At 33.1% G+C, this 19,636-nt stretch overlaps 1 protein-coding gene and 1 long non-coding RNA gene across 11 annotated transcripts; both read left to right on the top strand.

Annotated features, from left to right (window-relative positions):
• The first annotated feature begins 10,199 nt into the window (after positions 1-10,199).
• LOC110893912 (phosphopantothenoylcysteine decarboxylase subunit VHS3) lies at positions 10,200-13,463 on the top strand. The gene is made up of 3 exons (XM_022141067.2): positions 10,200-10,501; positions 12,791-12,855; positions 12,942-13,463. The coding sequence occupies exons 1-3, from the start codon at positions 10,388-10,390 to the stop codon at positions 13,288-13,290; spliced, it is 528 nt and encodes a 175-aa protein (XP_021996759.1). The 5' UTR covers positions 10,200-10,387; the 3' UTR covers positions 13,291-13,463.
• Positions 13,464-14,248: 785 nt separating this feature from the next.
• On the top strand, positions 14,249-16,597 carry LOC110893913. Of its 10 annotated transcripts, none has more exons than XR_002566008.2 (8): positions 14,251-14,524; positions 14,680-14,817; positions 15,111-15,152; positions 15,339-15,586; positions 15,681-15,753; positions 15,871-15,911; positions 16,023-16,124; positions 16,262-16,597. It is a non-coding gene; the product is annotated as an uncharacterized LOC110893913 (long non-coding RNA). The 10 variants fall into 10 exon arrangements; XR_002566007.2 differs by having other exon boundaries at positions 14,252-14,524; positions 15,339-15,528; XR_002566010.2 differs by having other exon boundaries at positions 15,339-15,528; positions 15,879-16,124.
• The last annotated feature ends 3,039 nt before the right edge of the window (positions 16,598-19,636 follow it).

Here is a 19,636-nt window from a genome sequence, read left to right as displayed (position 1 = left end):
AATGTAAACTTAGTATCTTAATACAATGTATACTTCTTCTTAGTTTTCTTAAGTAAATATCACTAATTTGTTTTGTTCAGTTTTCAGAATGAATGTGTCATGATAACCTGAGGAGGTAAATGGTTTTATGCATTATGTTTTCGGAAAAAAGTATTTTTATTTCACTCTAAAATTTGTAATGCAAATTTATATCTAACTTTGTAAATTCTCTTTTCACGTGGTGCACAGCCAATGTAAACAGGTCTTATTTAATTTTTAGTTTTATTTTATCAAGTTGATGTTTAATTTATCTTTACTTGATTTCCGTTTCAGATGGAGAAGTTGATGGATACGAAAGTTGATACTAAGGTATACATGAAAGACTTTGTAGTCAACACATTAAACGTATTGTGACTATAGATTTTTAAGAATTTCAATAGCAATATATACCATCTAAAAAATCACTTATTAATTAAAACAAACTTTATGATGTGTTAAAAAACAAAATGGTTTTGGCGATGATGAATTTACAAACTCTTAATTTATGTTTTAATGACGAACTTTATGATGTGTTAAAAAACAAAATGTTCATGTATTAATAAAATGTTATTAATTAACATAGTTACTAATATATATTGACAACTTGGTCAACCCAAAGTCCAAACTACCCACGAAGGATAGTAGGAAATGAAGTAGTTTTTTTATTTATCCATATTAAACATGTGTTTTCTAATTCAGATTCGTATTTGTTATCTAAAGAAGTCAGTTACTACCTTTTCTACCTACCTAATTACTAATATGTTATTACATTCTTAGAATCTCAGCAATATGATAAGAAATAATGATAATTATTGACCTTGGAAAGACAATGGGGTGTGGGCTCGGCAAACGAATCGGGGATCGGTGCCGTCGATGATTTACTGCCAATCGTCCCGAAGCCATCTCTCTCTCTCGATCGATGTTTGTATTTTTTTTGTTTTTTGTTTGTTTACTCTGTTTCTTATTTATTTATTTTTTTTTGCAGGTTGAAGATGAAAATGTTGAAGATGAAGAAGGTGGAAGATGAAGAAGATGGATATTTTTAAAAAGTCCATCTTAAGTTTAGTTTTAGTTTTAAAAAGACCTTCTCAACTTTAGTTTTCATTTTAAAAAGATCCTTACAGTTTGGTTTAAATTTTAAAAAGATCTCTCAAATCCGTTTTAGTTTTAAATAATACTCCTTAGAATTTAGTTATATACTTTAGTTATTTTTATGTTAACAAAAAATATTATTTATAAATACAATAGATTTATAAAGAATTTATGTATTAAAAAAAATAAAAAAATGGAAGGGGGAAGAGGGTACCACACCCCATTCATGAGCGAAAATGATGATGTGGAAAAAATGTAACGTGACGCATAGGTGGATATGAGGGAAGGGGAAGGGGAGCCATTCAACCATACACCATGGCCTAACGACCCTCCTAACCCAGCAACATAAATGCATAAATTGATAAACCATAAATAAGAGAAAAAAGAACCATACTTATATAGTACTCTAGCAAGCTACAAAGTTAAGTAATACTTACACGAATAGTTATAGCGGTGTTTCAAGAAGTGATTGGTCATCAGTTGCTGGCTTGGCTGGACCTACAACCAAAGTTTATTTGTATAGAAAAATGGCATAAAGCATAAACCAACAATCGTTATCAAATTAATTGAACATAACAACGCAAAATGTTGATTGAATTCACAAATATTACATGCCATCAACAAATTGTAACAGAGCTCGTAACAATACAATCGAATCTTGTGAACCATAAATACACAAAACTAACCAGCACAAACACTAAGACTAAAGGGTATGGGGGCCGGCTGAGGCCCGGCTAGGACCAGCGCCGGTCCCCCACACCGCCCCCCTGGGGCTCGGCTCGGCTCGGCTCGGCACAACCGGCACCCCACAGCCGGGGTAGCCGGTCCTCCCTTCTCCTTCCTTCTCTCACATATACCTATACATACATACATATATATATACATAAAGGGGTTCATCCCCCACCCCCTAGGTCCATCCCCTCCAAGCCACTCCTACATGGCGCCTACGTGGCGCCGACGTGGCGGCCCATCCCCTTGGGGATGAGGCTCTCCATACCCCTTAGTCTAACAGATTTCAAAAACATTAAAAAAAAAACAATCAGGCAGAACCTAATACTTATTAAGTTGAAGAAAACTAATCTATAAACAAGAAGTAAGCCAAATTGCAAAACATAACAAAAATAAGGTTATACAACAAGAATCTGACAAATATGCATGTAAAAAGGCCCTAAAATTTATAAACTTAAAAACCCTAGAATTTAATGAATCTTTAAAATCAAAATAAAATCTAAATCAAATACAAGACAAGACAATTTATAGAACAATAATCAGAGCAGGTGACATCTAATAAGAGCTCAAATAAGTCGAAAACCCTAATCTTTTGCAAAAATGCAGATACACCAAAAAATACCCACTTGTACAAATTCGAAACCCTAAATTATAGGGAATGTATATTTAAATAAGCCACAACATAACAATAATAATTTAATTGAACAAGAATCAAACCAAGTTAACACTAATTAGCCCCAATATCTCGAAAAAAACCCTAATCTGACGCAAACAACAAAGTGTACCAAATATACAGCTTCCAGGTGATTATCAATAGTAGAAAACGTCGATAGCGTGAGATCAAAGTCTGTAAAGCGAGTTTGAGGTTACCATCAAGCGATATGATATGATAAGAGAGAAATGATGGTCGGCCGTAAATGAAAAAATGACCAAATATTCGTCTTGGGTTTCTAAAATATCATTTATATAGGATCCGATTATGCGGGTCAAGTAACCCAGATAATAACCATTGGTGGACCCTGTCATAAAATGGGTTACTCGAAATAATATATAGACATACCAACTATTAAACTATATGTGATACACAAAATCATACAAATGTTGTTAATAAAAATGATAAACCAACACAATAATATATATATATATATATATATATATATATATGTAAGCAACTAAAATAATTAATATATTAGAAAAGGGCAAAAAAATTATTACTCTTATATTATCATTGTTACCGTAAACAATTTAATTCTCTAATATATCATAAATTCCCATCACATTAGTTGATGTGTATGTTATATATGAATCTCCTGAAAGACTAAGACCTAGGAGATCACGTCGGAAGCCAATACTCTACTTCGTAGAGAACATATTTGTTGCACGAAATTTAACACGTTATTGTAGATGAATCTTATGAGAGACTAAGGCCTAGGAGATTACGTCGGAAGCCAATACGGGTACTTCATAGAGAACATGTTTGTTGCATGAACCTTTAACATATTATGTCTTATATTTAGCTTACATGACTGTTACTTGACATTGTGCGATCACCTACCTATCTACGATCTTATGTTTTGGTAGTCAATGGCTAATTTAAAGAATTGATATAATTTGATTCATTGGAATTGATAACCACCTCACTTTGCTATGTTTTTAGGCATAATATATATCTACATATAAATCATTTGATTAGAAATCTCACTCTTTATTTTTGGGTTTATACAAATAATGTTTTGTTTAGAATACCTATACTAAAATACTTGCGTCAATATACCATTAAAATGCCCGTCCACCGGACGGGTATAGAACTAGTTATATATTCTTATGTTCCCATTAAAGTCAATGGGAACAATATGCAATCTCAACCGTTTGATGAAGCTAAAATTAAATCCTGACCCTTATAATTCATGAAATGCTTCTAGAAGGGGATGTTACATGGTGGTTTCTAGATTCCCTTTTGACCTCCGCATAAAATGGACGGTTAATTTTTAAAATTCCTTTTACCCGTCCAAAGGCCAAATACTGGCAGTTTTATCTTCTCCTAACAGTTATTAGGCTCCTGACTTTTCTCTCACGATACCAAATAGATTTAAAATAAACGCATACTTATCCTATAAAACATAATAGTCCAGCCGCAAATTAAGAATCCCATTTATTGCATAATCCCAATTGATTAAAAAAACCTTTTAATAATAAGAATATTAAAAAGAAAATGGAAAGCAACTGATTTCGGTGACCGAATTAATATTTAAAAAAATGCAGCCGCATAAGGGGTTATTGCACCGATATTGTACCTATATTAGAAAAACTGATATCAGTTAATATCTAATATATTTTCAAAAAAAGTTAATAGCTAATAAATAACAAATAAACATTTATATTCTCATTGTATTTTAAAAAGTCAATCGGTTCCAAAGATAAACAATAGCAAAGAAAAAAAAACTTATTACCTAACCGTCTACTAAGATAAACAATAGCAAAGAAAATAAAAACTTATTACATAACCGTCTACTAAACATGTGTCAGGTTAGTGGGGAGGTAAGTTGTGGTGGTTTTGGGCGGCTTCCATAGTATTTATACATGTTGCTGGCTACATTTTTTAGTTGTTAAGTTATCATCACAAAAAGCGGCATTCAAATGGATGTAAACATGATCAAAGCAGAAGATGAACATGCAAATGTATCTATTTATTAATACCGACACAAAAGGTAAACTTAGTATCTTAATACAATGTATACTTCTTCTTAGTTTTCTTAAGTAAATATCACTAATTTGTTTTGTTCAGTTTTCAGAATGAATGTGTCATGATAACCTGAGGAGGTAATTGGTTTTATGCATTATGTTTTCGGAAAAAAAGTATTTTTATTTCACTCTAAAATTTGTAATGCAAATTTATATCTAACTTTGTAAATTCTCTTTTCACGTGGTGCACAGCCAATGTAAACAGATCTTATTTAATTTTTAGTTTTATTTTGTCAAGTTGATGTTTAATTTATCTTTACTTGATTTCCGTTTCAGATGGAGAAGTTGATGGATACGAAAGTTGATACTAAGGTATACATGAAAGACTTTGTAGTCAACACATTAAACGTATTGTGACTATGGATTTTTAAGAATTTCAATAGCAATATATATCATCTAAAAAATCACTTATTAATTAAAACAAACTTTATGATGTGTTAAAAAACAAAATGGTTTTGGCGATGATGAATTTACAAACTCTTAATTTATGTTTTAATGACGAACTTTATGATGTGTTAAAAAACAAAATGTTCATGTATTAATAAAATGTTATTAATTAACATAGTTACTAATATATATTGACAACTTGGTCAACCCAAAGTCCAAACTACCCACGAAGGATAGTAGGAAATGAAGTAGTTTTTTTATTTATCCATATTAAACATGTGTTTTCTAATTCAGATTCGTATTTGTTATCTAAAGAAGTCAGTTACTACCTTTTCTACCTACCTAATTACTAATATGTTATTACATTCTTAGAATCTCAGCAATATGATAAGAAATAATGATAATTATTGACCTTGGAAAGACAATGGGGTGTGGGCTCGGCAAACGAATCGGGGATCGGTGCCGTCGATGATTTACTGCCAATCGTCCCGAAGCCATCTCTCTCTCTCGATCGATGTTTGTATTTTTTTTGTTTTTTGTTTGTTTACTCTGTTTCTTATTTATTTATTTTTTTTTGCAGGTTGAAGATGAAAATGTTGAAGATGAAGAAGGTGGAAGATGAAGAAGATGGATATTTTTAAAAAGTCCATCTTAAGTTTAGTTTTAGTTTTAAAAAGACCTTCTCAACTTTAGTTTTCATTTTAAAAAGATCCTTACAGTTTGGTTTAAATTTTAAAAAGATCTCTCAAATCCGTTTTAGTTTTAAATAATACTCCTTAGAATTTAGTTATATACTTTAGTTATTTTTATGTTAACAAAAAATATTATTTATAAATACAATAGATTTATAAAGAATTTATGTATTAAAAAAAATAAAAAAATGGAAGGGGGAAGAGGGTACCACACCCCATTCATGAGCGAAAATGATGATGTGGAAAAAATGTAACGTGACGCATAGGTGGATATGAGGGAAGGGGAAGGGGAGCCATTCAACCATACACCATGGCCTAACGACCCTCCTAACCCAGCAACATAAATGCATAAATTGATAAACCATAAATAAGAGAAAAAAGAACCATACTTATATAGTACTCTAGCAAGCTACAAAGTTAAGTAATACTTACACGAATAGTTATAGCGGTGTTTCAAGAAGTGATTGGTCATCAGTTGCTGGCTTGGCTGGACCTACAACCAAAGTTTATTTGTATAGAAAAATGCCATAAAGCATAAACCAACAATCGTTATCAAATTAATTGAACATAACAACGCAAAATGTTGATTGAATTCACAAATATTACATGCCATCAACAAATTGTAACAGAGCTCGTAACAATACAATCGAATCTTGTGAACCATAAATACACAAAACTAACCAGCACAAACACTAAGACTAAAGGGTATGGGGGCCGGCTGTGGCCCGGCTAGGACCGGCGCCGGTCCCCCACACCGCCCCCTGGGGCTCGGCTCGGCACAACCGGCACCCCACAGCTGGGGTAGCCGGTCCTCCCTTCTCCTTCCTTCTCTCACATATACCTATACATACATACATATATATACATAAAGGGGTTCATCTCCCACCCCCTAGGTCCATCCCCTCCAAGCCACTCCTACGTGGCGCCTACATGGCGCCGACGTGGCGGCCCATCCCCTTGGGGATGAGGCTCTCCATACCCCTTAGTTTAACAGATTTCAAAAACATTAAAAAAAAACAATCAGGCAGAACCTAATAGTTATCAAGTTGAAGAAAACTAATCTATAAACAAGAAGTAAGCCAAATTGCAAAACATAACAAAAATAAGGTTATACAACAAGAATCTGACAAATATGCATGTAAAAAGGCCCTAAAATTTATAAACTTAAAAACCCTAAAATTTAATGAATCTTCAAAATCAAAATAAAATCTAAATCAAATACAAGACAAGACAATTTATAGAACAATAATCAGAGCAGGTGACATCTAATAAGAGCTCAAATGAGTCGAAAACCCTAATCTTTTGCAAAAATGCAGATACACCAAAAAATACCCACTTGTACAAATTCGAAACCCTAAATTATAGGGAATGTATATTTAAATAAGCCACAACATAACAATAATAATTTAATCGAACAAGAATCAAACCAAGTGAACACTAATTAGCCCCAATATCTCGAAAAAAAACCCTAATCTGACGCAAACAACAAAGTGTACCAAATATACGGCTTCCAGGTGATTATCAATAGTAGAAAACGTCGATAGCGTGAGATCAAAGTCTGTAAAGCGAGTTTGAGGTTACCATAAAGCGATATGATATGATATGATAAGAGAGAAATGATGGTCGGCCGTAAATGAAAAAATGACCAAATATTCGTCTTGGGTTTCTAAAATATCATTTATATAGGATCCGATTATGCGGGTCAAGTAACCCAGATAATAACCATTGGTGGACCCTGTCATAAAACGGGTTACTCGAAATAATATATAGACATACCAACTATTAAACTATATGTGATACACAAAATCATATAAATGTTGTTAATAAAAATGAAAAACCAACACAATAATATATATATATATATATATATATATATGTAAGCAACTAAAATAATTAATATATTAGAAAAGGGCAAAAAAATTATTACTCTTATATTATCATTGTTACCGTAAACAATTTAATTCTCTAATATATCATAAATTCCTATCACATTAGTTGATGTGTATGTTATATATGAATCTCCTGAAAGACTAAGACCTAGGAGATCACGTCGGAAGCCAATACTCTACTTCGTAGAGAACATATTTGTTGCACGAAATTTAACACGTTATTGTAGATGAATCTTATGAGAGACTAAGGCCTAGGAGATTACGTCGGAAGCCAATACGGGTACTTCATAGAGAACATGTTTGTTGCATGAACCTTTAACATATTATGTCTTATATTTAGCTTACATGACTGTTACTTGACATTGTGCGATCACCTACCTATCTATGATCTTATGTTTTGGTAGTCAATGGCTAATTTAAAGAATGGATATAATTTGATTCATTAATATATATCTACATATAAATCTTTTGATTAGAAATCTCACTCTTTATTTTTGGGTTTATACAAATAATGTTTTGTTTAGAATACCTATACTAAAATACTTGCGTCAATATACCATTAAAATGCCCGTCCACCGGACGTGTATAGAACTAGTTATTTAAATGATACAAATCCTTTATTAGTTCTCATTTACTACAAACAGTTATTTATAAATTCTGATACTAAGTAACATTTATCAAACAAGTGTATAATTACTGACGGGTCTTCGGCCTAGCGATATTAAGGAGTTTAATAAATTTTTGTCTTAGATTTTCTAAGTGATGTGGGTTCAATCCTCGTGGTGGACGAATGATTTTCCGTTCTAATATTTAAACAAGTGTACAATTTATTGAATACAAATCATATTTCTTAAAGTCTGTTTAAATTTGTATACATGTTTGCTTAACTTGGGCTCTAAATATTTAACAGAGATTGGGCTTGTGGCTGGGCTAGTAAATTGAAGCTATCCAAGTTCCATGAATAATGATTCAAATGGTTGTAAACAATACATTTAACAATTCTGAAAACAAAAAAAAATGGTTTATAATAAGAAAACAATTGTGATGGTCTTGATGCAAATCAAGAATCATTATTATGATGATAATACAATAGGGCATCAGACTTTGTGAACATTGTAAGTCAATAAAAGCGACAAGTTTTGATTTTTTTAATAGCAACGCTTGCTCCAACTCTATTACACCAATAACCCTAAATTAATCGTCTATGCTTGGATTTGAACATGGGACCTCTCCTCTAAGAGGCAATGCCTCTAACATTCTATTCTCCATAACAGTAATCGCAAATTCATCTTTTAAGTCAGTGTTGTGAACCTTTGATCGGTGTCTTTTGTTGGATGCAAGTTATCATTATATGAACAATTGCCAAACATATATAGCTTGACACAATTCTAGGAAAGAACACGCCATATGCATATTCCACTTCTACGTCAACTGACAAAGACTGGATTTTGTTACATTTAAATACTATAAATTAGCAACTTATACGTCAACTAACGAAGACTAGATTGGTTACATTTAAATTTAATTTAAATAAATACTATAAATTAGCAACATATTTATGGATATATGTGTTGTACCTAATGCTTAGAGAGTTTTTCAATACCCTTTATGAAATATTGTAGTATAATTGAATACAAGACCGATATTATAAATACTCAATCAGTTGTCATTTATACAGAGTGAGAGATTGATGGCTATTTTATAAAATGAAAAAAAGCACATTGTTATAAACACTCTTTAGCAAAATTGTTAAATAGAGACGCATTACAATATATTTATATAGATTGATGGTTATTTTACAAAATGAAAAAAGCACATTGTTATAAACACTGTTTAGTAAAATTTGTTAAATAGAGACGCATTACAATATATTTATATAAATTTTAAAAAATGAAAAAAAGTAAAAAAAAAAAATACACTTTTATCACTTTGTACAAGTTAAAATAGACAAATAGTACTTGTTTGAAAGTGTGACTTCACGACTATCTTCAAAATTTTAAATCTACAAGTTAAAATTAAATTAAAAAATAAAAAATAAAAAACCTGATCCTAAACGGCTAAAACATACATTAACCTTCCACAAGCATTCTGTACTCTCTGTCAAGCAGATTTGGAAACGGATTTACATCTTTTCACCAGCTGCGTTTTTTCTCAGGAAGTGTGGTATAGAGTAGAAGCGTGGTGCCGGTTAAATCCTAGTTTTGCATTTGATGTGTTGGACCTATTGCGAGTGCCGGAGATTCAAACAAAGTCCAAAAAAGCGAGACACATTTTAAGAGGTATTGTTTACACTACTTTGTGGGTGTTGTGGAATGAGCGTAATGATCGTGTTTTTAACAAACGGCGAAGACGGATTGAGGTCGTGGAGACTGTTAAATCGACGGCATACTTCTGGATTCGTAATAGGTCTAGATGGAAAGATGTAGATTGGAAAGATTGGTGTTTGTATCCCTTGGATTGATGTTGTATCGTTTGTTTGCTCGTAGGTCCTTGCTTTGAGGACGTTTCGAGTTTGTTTGAATGAAATTTTCCTTAAAAAAAAAAGGCTAAAACATACATTAACCTTACATAAAAATTACAATTCACCCCCTCAAGTCAAATTCATCTAACATTCACCCCCAATTTATTACCAATTTTACAAATCACACCACCACAAAACCCTAGATCACTCCTTGCTTCAAACAAACAAAACCCTTAGCCCCCAAACGAATCAACCCTTCAAACCCTAAAATCCTTCCGTTCACACCCTCTATTATAGTTCTTCTTTCAATTCCGCTCACTGAGAGCGTAAAATCCCCAATTTTAACCGTTTTTTAACCTAATTTGCGGGTTTTCGCAATGGACGTGATGAAATCTTCCAGTTCCGATTTGGGGGTTTTGCAGAGGAAAATGAGTTCTTTTTCGGATACCCTTTTGGCTGCTCAGATTTCAGTTGCTAGTGTCGTCATGATGGTATAAACACTTTGAATCTTTTGTTTTTAGTTTATAAATATTTTGAATCTTTTGGGGGGTTTTGATGAGAATTGTGTGTTTGAGTTGGTGAATTGATGGTTTGATTGAGTGGTGTTTTGGTTTTTGTTTGCTGTGTGAAGTGTTTGGAGTGTTTTGAATGGTTTAGAGGTTGTTGTGTTTGGATGCACACCAGGTGTTTGATGTTTGGATGTTATGGAATTTGGTTATGAGTTTGTTTTAATTTCATGTTTTGTTTGTTGTTATGAAGTTAGGGTTTGGTTTTATTAGTGTGCTGCCTTATTTGAAAGGTTTTTTTCTCTATTATAAGGGTGTGTTAACTTGTGATAGTGTGACATGAGAGTTTAAGCTTGTGTTTTCTGACTTTTAAACGATTGTGAAGGTATACGTAGCTTTCGGTTTGAAATAAATTGGCTTGTTTGTGAAATGTAAACACACAGTGGTTTGCAAGAAGGGATTGTTTTGGATAACATATTGTAAATGTGAATGCTAAAATAACTACTTTTCTTCATGTTTTTTGCTCGCGATCACTCATTTTTGCAAACGGTAGTGTTAGTTTTTAGTTGTTTTGCTACTTGGTTCTTCCTTGTTTTGGTTTCTTCAGATCTTGAAATCTATTTGTGATACTTTTGGTACCATGTTTGTTGCAAACTATTGTGGAAACTCCCAAAATCATCGATATTTTGTGCACTTTTAAAAAACGCTTGAGGCGTGCTCCTCAAGGCGCGCCTCGAGGCGAAACGCCCAAAAAACGATTCTGAGGCGCGCCTCTGGGGGTTTCTATTGTATGTTCGCCTCAGAGGGGCTGAGGCGCTAAATAGGCTGCGCCTTAGGGGTTTTTGATGTTTGTTTTTGATGTATTTGACTTTTTGTGTCAATTTCAAGCAATTTATGTCTTTTTATGTGTGTTTTTGATGATTTTGATGAATTTGATGATGAATTTAGTTAGTGTTATTATTTTTATAAGATATATAAGAGTTAATTACATAGTTAGTCCCTGTGGTTTGTTCAAAGTAACATACTTAGGTACTAATAGTTTAAAATCACATTCTAGGGTATTAACTTTTCAGTTTGTAACTTTTGGAGGTATTAACGTTATTTTTAGGATTAAAATCACGTTCTATTAGTACCTAAGTATGTTATTTTGTGCAAACCACAGGGACTAACTATGTTAATACCCTAGAAGTTAATACCTCCAAATGTTACAAAGTGAAAAGTTAATACCCTAGAATGTGATTTTAAACTATTAGTACCTAAGTTTGGTACGAAAAAGAGTTCATCTTTTGTATCTCAGAAATCTTATTTTGCTGCTCGCTTGCTTGGTGGCATTCAATAGATCCAACATCAACGTCATATCTTCCTTGTTCCCTTTTTCTTCTTGAAGTTTGACTTTTAATTTTTTTAAATAGTTGACTATTAGTGGTATTGATCTAAAGCTCTAAGCTTGTTTAATAATCTTTTGCTTTAAATTGTTAAGGTTTTGTTACAGTTCTACCATGCTAACTAGAAGTTGTAGAAATAGAAAATGATTACTTTTTTTATGTTTCTAACAAATTTCATGGCCCATCCTTCAATATTTGGCAAAAATTAGTTCTTTAATAATAATTTTACAAGAATTCTTCTTTAATGTGATAATTTGGTGTGAAATTTTTACAAAATTGTTGAAATATACGGAAGCCTTCTGCAAATAGGACTGCAAACGAACCGAATGAACACGATAAGACCTTGTTCGTGTTCATTTGTTAAGGAAATATATGTGTTCACGAGCTGTTCATGAACACTTACCGAACGAGATTTTCTGTTCGTTAAGGAAATGAATGTGTTCGTTTGTTAATTTTAGGTAACGAACGCAAACGGACGTTCATAAACACAAATGAAAACAAATAAACACAAACAAGCGTTCATGAACATAATATGTAATACACTGATAGTCTGATACTTATTAAATATTTTATTTGTCGTTAAATAAAATATAAAAATTGAAAACACTAATGAGCTATCGAACATAAACAAACACGTTATCTAACGTTCACGAACAAAAATGAACGAACGCGACCTCTGTTCATGTTCGTTCGTTTAACTAAACGAACTTCCCGCTGAACGGTTCATGAACTGTTCGTTGAACGTTCAGTTCGTTTGCAGTCCTATCTGCAATAATTTCACGGTTTCACTTGATAGTTATGATCTTTTACTTTTTAGTCTGAAAGATTTCTCTTTTGTTCGAACGCATATATTATTTATTTAGTTTACTAACAATTAGCGAGTTTGCAGTTGCAGGCAGGATTTCTGCTTCAGTATGCGCATACTTTACAAAATCTGACTGGAAATGATCAATGGTAAGTCTTGACTAGCAAACGGTTTTTATCGTTGGTGGATCGGTTTGAATCACAAACTCTGAGATACATATTTTTAAACTTTGCAGGTTTCTAATATCCGAGCTTTACAAGAAAAGCACAACTGAACCTGAAGCCATAGACGGCAGCGACACAGAGGACGACGACGACGAGGATGATGACGAGGCAGGGGAGGAGCCAGAAGACGACGCGGGAGACGAAGATTTCTCAGGCGACGAAAAGGACGAAGACGACGACGATGATGAAGGAGACGCTAACGACCCTGAGGCAAATGGCAATCCTGGTAGTGACGACGAGGACGACGATGATGACGACGAAGAAGACGATGATGATGACGATGAGGATGGAGAAGAAGAGGAAGATGATGATGAGGACGAGGATGACGAAGAACAACCACCGGCGAAGAAGAGAAAATGAGGATGATTTGTTACATGGGGATGTGTCTTGTCTTCATCTGATGTTTAATTATCAAGTATGTAGTAGGGAGGTTTTAAGTTTAACAATTTAGTTTGGTTTTGTGTCTTTTAAATTGTAGGATATTGGACAACTAAACCCTTGTTTGCAATGGTTATTGTGGTTTTTTTAGTGTATTGGTAAATTATTTTTGAGTTAAATTGTTAGATGAAAATCATTTTAACATCTTATGTTCATTGATCTCCATTTACATTAAATTAAAATGGGTCAAAATGAATTTTAAATTAAATAATTATTAGATGCACATCATATTAAGATCCTCCCCTTGATAGAGAACATATTAAATCAGTATCCTAGAAAATACCTGTATATATTTCTCTTTAGTTGGAAACTAGCTGGAATTTAGAGGTTTTGGCCGGAATCGCCGATTTTTGGCTAGCCGACTAAGTCCGACTAGCGATTAAGGGACTGATTAACGAAAAATTACTCAGTTACTGGCCGACTAGCGATTAATCACCAACTAGTCGCTGCCCAGTCGCGATTTTTACCACATTGGTTATAGTTATTTAACTTTAGATTAATGCTGTGTTCCAGAGATCCACTTAACAGGGGGAGGGGAGGGGAGGGGAGGGAAAATGGGGTTTTTTTTACCTGATAATTGTCTTTCCAATTTGGAAAGACATGGAGGGGAGGGGAGGGATTTTTAACTCGGGAACACACCCTAAAGGAGCCCACTGGAAATGATCGGAGATCCGGTTGTTATAACTATTGTAATTATCTATATCTATATCTATACTATTATAAAAAGGAGAAGTGATGTACAATATTGTAATTTTACCATACTTACAAGTTATGAAGCACCATGTACAAGGATGTTTAAGCTATTTTAGAGGGGTTTCACCCAAAATTTTAAGACACTTGAGGGTAAACTAGGGTTTTCACCCAATGAATTGAATGGGATTTGATGCTAGCATGCAAATGAAGCGTCTCGCCTTCATACCCACACACGGTTACAAATCTCTCCTCCTCATCACTACGAAAACCACCTCAAATCTTATTATTCTCCTTCGTCACTCTCATCCACCACCCCTACGCCACCATAACCGCTGCCATGGGAGACATTCCGGCATGGACGCTCTTCACATTCTCGAGTTTTCGTTTAACTTCAATCGCTTATCTAAATCTGTTTTCATTGCGCCCGTAACCCCAACTCAATCCTCATCCAACTGTCTTAGAGGTATAATATTTCAGATTTGTTATCTTTTAGTTTTGAAATTCGATTATATAAAACCCTAGATGTTTTGTGTTAATTGATGTTTGTTTCGATCCAAGTTCGGGTTTTTATTTGGGGGTTTATGTTAGTTTGAAGCTGTGTGATTTTCTTTGTTGCAGGAGGCAAGGTTAAGCAAGTGAACGACCAGATCTCGGTGGTTTGTAAGGGAGATGATGATGGTTCTGTTCATGAAGATGGTGGTTGTTCTGCTTCTTCAATTCAAAATACATAATAAAGACAGGATTCTATTCGTTATTGTAAGTTTAATATGTCCCTTTCAATTGAGGTCTGGTTGAATCCAATTGAAACCAATGGTCAGCCCATTATTATTTGGGGAATTTTATCATGTTAGGGATCGACATTATTCGGGGAATTTTAGGATCATCGTCAGTCGTTTAGGGTTCGAGAATCAAAACCCCTAAATGATAGAAATCATTCGTTTAGGGTTATAATCGTGCCTTCAAAGACACTCTCAATTGGGTTGTTTGATGCTCGTAGTTGTGTACATCTTCATTTTTAAATTTAATTGTTATGCTTTGAGTTGTTTCAGGCCGATGCACTTCGTGAGAGATTCAATGCAAACAAGAACGTGGTTAGTTTCTCTTTTATTTTGATACGTATAGTTATGATTGTGTTCACTATGTTTAGTGTGGAATTAGGAGTTGACATGTTCATAAGTATAGGGAACACAGGGTAACATGAATGCAACTTAAAATATAGGCACTTCAACAAAAGTCGAATGTGTTGGCAAGTTGACTTTTTCATTTTTTCCTTTCAGCTAAGAGGATCTCCGGATATTAATGTTTGTTGTTGTGCTTCGGTGACAATTTTATCAGCTCCCAACTGCGGAAATCTTGAAAATATTGTTGAAGTTTTTGAAAGCTCAAAGGAGCCCCCTGTTGATGAAAGTGATAGTAATGATACTGATGAAAGTGATTCTCTGATGATATTGAAGATTCTGATCATAGGTTATATACATCATTGTGTTGTAGGTTTTGCTTGTTTGTGAATTTACCTTGGGCCTGGGTTCGTTAACCTTGCCAATTATGCCTTATGTATTGTTCTTTGATGAAAGTTAAGAGTAAAGTGGTTAACCTAAAACCCTATAACTTCTCTACAGGTTAATCTGTAGTTAATAATCTGGTCGTAGCCTATCCATATCTTGTTGATTCTCTCAAAGGTTTTCTTTGAAGGTTTGTTTAAAGATTTAGTTTAATGTTTCTTTTTACTGTTGAGAATTGTATACTTTTTTTTTTCTTTTTTTGCTATATTTCTTCATATTTCTTTTTCACGGGTCTCTTTATTTGCAGAATTGCAGTGCAGTCATGGGCTTTCTTGTTTATGGAGGAAGGTATGATTTATACTTTTTATATTTCTTTTGTGAGGCTATTTTCTCTACCTGCAAGGAATAATGCTTATGTATTGATTCACATGTTTCAACTATTTAAATTGAATGCCAAAGGATGAGCTAACCCCACTTGATATAAAAAAGGACCCTAAAAGCATGTGAGATGATGAATATGGTATAAAAGATTCATGGGAAGATGAAGACGAACCCTCTCCGGTACAATTTATATGCTATTAACATAATGATTTGAAAATCTAGCTTCGAACTGCCTATTCTTCTACATTCGAGTATGCTTAAATTGAAAAATATTTTTTTATGAGATGTTACAATATTTTTCATTTACCATGTATCAGCCACAAGTGGTAGCACCTCCTGTTGTGAAGGCCGCAAAGAAGTCAACAGTCAAACCGGCTCCAAGAAAAAGGGATAGCTGTTGTTGAAGTAGCAAAAGAGGTGCATTAAATCCTTTACTAGAGAAGCTCTAACAATGAAGGTATGCACCATTAATGGTATAACCATTTATTCATCTGAAAATATACAATGCAATCGTATAAATTTTGTTACTCTTGTGCATGGCATCTTGTGGAGTTGCCTTTTTATAGCTTTCCCTTCATTTGTATGATCAATATAGCAATTTCAATTTGGATCTGTTGGCTTCTTTTCACCTATGAACCATTTTCATGTTCCAAGTTTTAGTCTATAGTTAGAGTGACTTATATTGTGGTACCGTTCTTTTTGTCATATTTTATGTTGTTTGTTGTACCAACACTTGGTTGACACTGTAATGTATGTGACACACATCTGGTCAAATTAGTAACTTTTATTAAACGGGTCAATTATATGCATAAGATTGACGATTAACTTTTTAAAACGGGTAAAACGGGTCATTTTTAGTGAAGATGTCAAATGAGTAATAAGCCACAAAAATGGGTATTTTTTATTGAACGGGTCAAATGGGTAATTTCTATTGAACGAACCAATCCTTTTTTGTCAATTCATATGTTATATATTAATGGAAGTGTTTATACAATTTAACAAGTTTGGGTCATGAAGTGGGTTTGGATTGTGGATTAGAGGTTGGTGACATGGCACTGACGTGGAGGGTCACGTGGGTCATGAGGGTCATGCCCACACATGGTCTTAAATCTCTTATTCTTGATAACTTTTAAAAGATTTGTAAATTTAACAACTTTTACAACTTATTCTTGAATCTCTTATTCTTGATAACTTTTACTAAATCGAAAATTATTAAATTCCCACCCTTAAAACTAAATCATCAAACCAAACATTAACAAACCATTTTAGTATCAAATATATCTAAGTCTTCTTCTCCATGGGCGGTATGTGACCATAGACCACGTTCTCTCATCTGCAGTTTCTTATGGGGTGGTGGTCCATTGGCAAAGGCAAAGCCTTTAAAACACCTAGGTTGGGAATGGGAAGGTTTTGGGTTCAAGTCCCACAGACGACAAGAATTAAAGAAATTCACCTTTCAAAAAAAAATATGGAAATTCTAGACTTTATTTGCGTGTTGGTGACTTTATAGGTTCTACGACAATTTTTTTGTTGAATAAAATATAATGTTAGATACCCAAAATAGGTTGTGGTTTGTAATAAACATCATAATCAAATCTAATATCAGTTGTCACACCCGCCGCATCGCGCGGGCATTCCCACTAGTTATTTTAGAAATGAATGGTCAATTTTAGAAAATCATTAGTTCGTGAAGAAATTAAAAAAACCTTAAATGATTCACAATTTTAATATCTAAAATCTAAATGTTAAGTTTTAAAAAAGTTGAAACAGGTGACATCTTAACTCATTTTTCAACGAATCGTGTTTTGGTTAACTCATTTATTGAACAACTTACATTTCGATTGACCTGTATATAATACGTAGGTCGTGTTAACCAAACAAAACCTGTTTATTTTCGTATCATTTCAAATATTCCCTTCCATCTTAAATTTGGTTTTGTAATTAACACACCATGTTCTATAACTTGATTTTATCTCGATGATTGTTACCATGATTGTTATATAAATCCACACCTTCCATCTCTTTTATCTCGATTGTTGTTTGATTATTATAGATTTCCTCATAAGTTGTTTATAATTCGTTTACATGTCATAAGATAACATAAAATATAACACAGCTTGTAGGACACTTGTCCGATTAATATAAACTAATTAATACTTAAAACTTGAGTGATTTTTTCCTTGATGTTCTATTTAGTTTTTAAATAATAATAATAATAATAATAATAATAATAATAATAATAATAATGTGTGGGTCAAATTAAACAAAAACATATTTATAGAAAACTAATAATAAAAAAAAAATATATGTGTCGGTCATATTAAACAAAAAGCGAAGGTTTGGATGGGTGGGAAGAAGAAGAACATAACCTTTGCTTGAAGAGACTACCTTTAATAGTATAATCGATCCTTGTCACCAATTATTATCGTTTGGTACATCTTTGACTTTTCTAATTTTGACCTTTGTACATAGGACATTTGTTTGTGTTCTGTTAACAATTAACACCGTTTCTACTTTCTAGTGTTTTTTTTTTTCTAATAATAACTTTATTTACAGTTTACTAAATGTTTACACAAATAGTAAAATATCTTTCCCACTTAAAATTGTTTTCTGGTGTCAATCACATAAGTATATTATGACTTTAAAATATAATAACCATAAGCAAATTTTATTTTATGTTAAAGTGTCTGAATTTCTGGCACTACACGTAATCTACAGGTTTGTGTTAAATTTGGTTTAGTTTTGAGCAATGGCGGAACTAGAAAATATTTTTAAGGGGTGCGAATGAGTGGTTTAACTAAATTTCTAGGGATACGGTCAGGATTTTTCCCTATAAAATACACAAATTTTTTTCAAGGGTGCACCCACCCACCCAGGGCTCTACCTAGGTCAGCCGTTGGTTTTGAGCGTGGTGCACTAATGTATTGGACTCGTCAAATGACATGCCTCACACGTGGGATAGCATAAAGTTGATCATGTGGGTGCATTTAGCTAAACAGGTCGTGTTAGGATTAATTTTACGAATTCTTGGGTTGAAAACTTTAATTTTTTTACTTATTCTTTTATAATATAATAATATGCTTTGGGTTACCACAAATACTCGTTGAAAGTTTTAAGTCAAGATTTAAAAAGTTAGAGAGACATGTGCATGATTTTTTTTTTTTTTTTATAATTTAATCGTAATCATTTTATACATTTGTTTTATTATTTTTTTAATTTGTAACTTCAGAGTATTCATTATGCAAAATGTATAATAGTACATGGGTTGTGTTTGTTTTTGTTACGATACAAATTGATAATCGAGAGATTAAGAGCTACAAATTTGAGAAGACAAGAAATGAACTCACAGAAGAAGGAGATTACTCTCAAATTTAATAGTTACTCTCAAAACCAATAACATCTTCCATGGTACATTTACAATACAACCCATCTACTATTTCATATGTGACAGTTTCAACTCGCAAAAACCCGTATCGTATTGGGCTTCACGTTTTGTACATTATTTCGGGTTCAAGTCATGTTTAGATTCGTATCAACGTTTCAGGTTGGTCCGGAAAGCCCCCAAATATGACCCATTTAACACAGAGTTGCGAATATGTTTTTAAGGACCAAAATAATCAATTATAAAATAAGGCTTTGATAATTTTATTAAACATATCCCATAAGAGTTATTGATAACAAACTGATCTATA

The sequence above is a fragment of the Helianthus annuus genome, chromosome 12, assembly GCF_002127325.2.
Source record: "Helianthus annuus cultivar XRQ/B chromosome 12, HanXRQr2.0-SUNRISE, whole genome shotgun sequence".
NCBI lineage: Eukaryota > Viridiplantae > Streptophyta > Magnoliopsida > Asterales > Asteraceae > Helianthus > Helianthus annuus.
The sequence above is the reverse complement of the archived record's forward strand: the minus strand, read 5'-3'. Positions and strand labels throughout refer to the sequence as shown.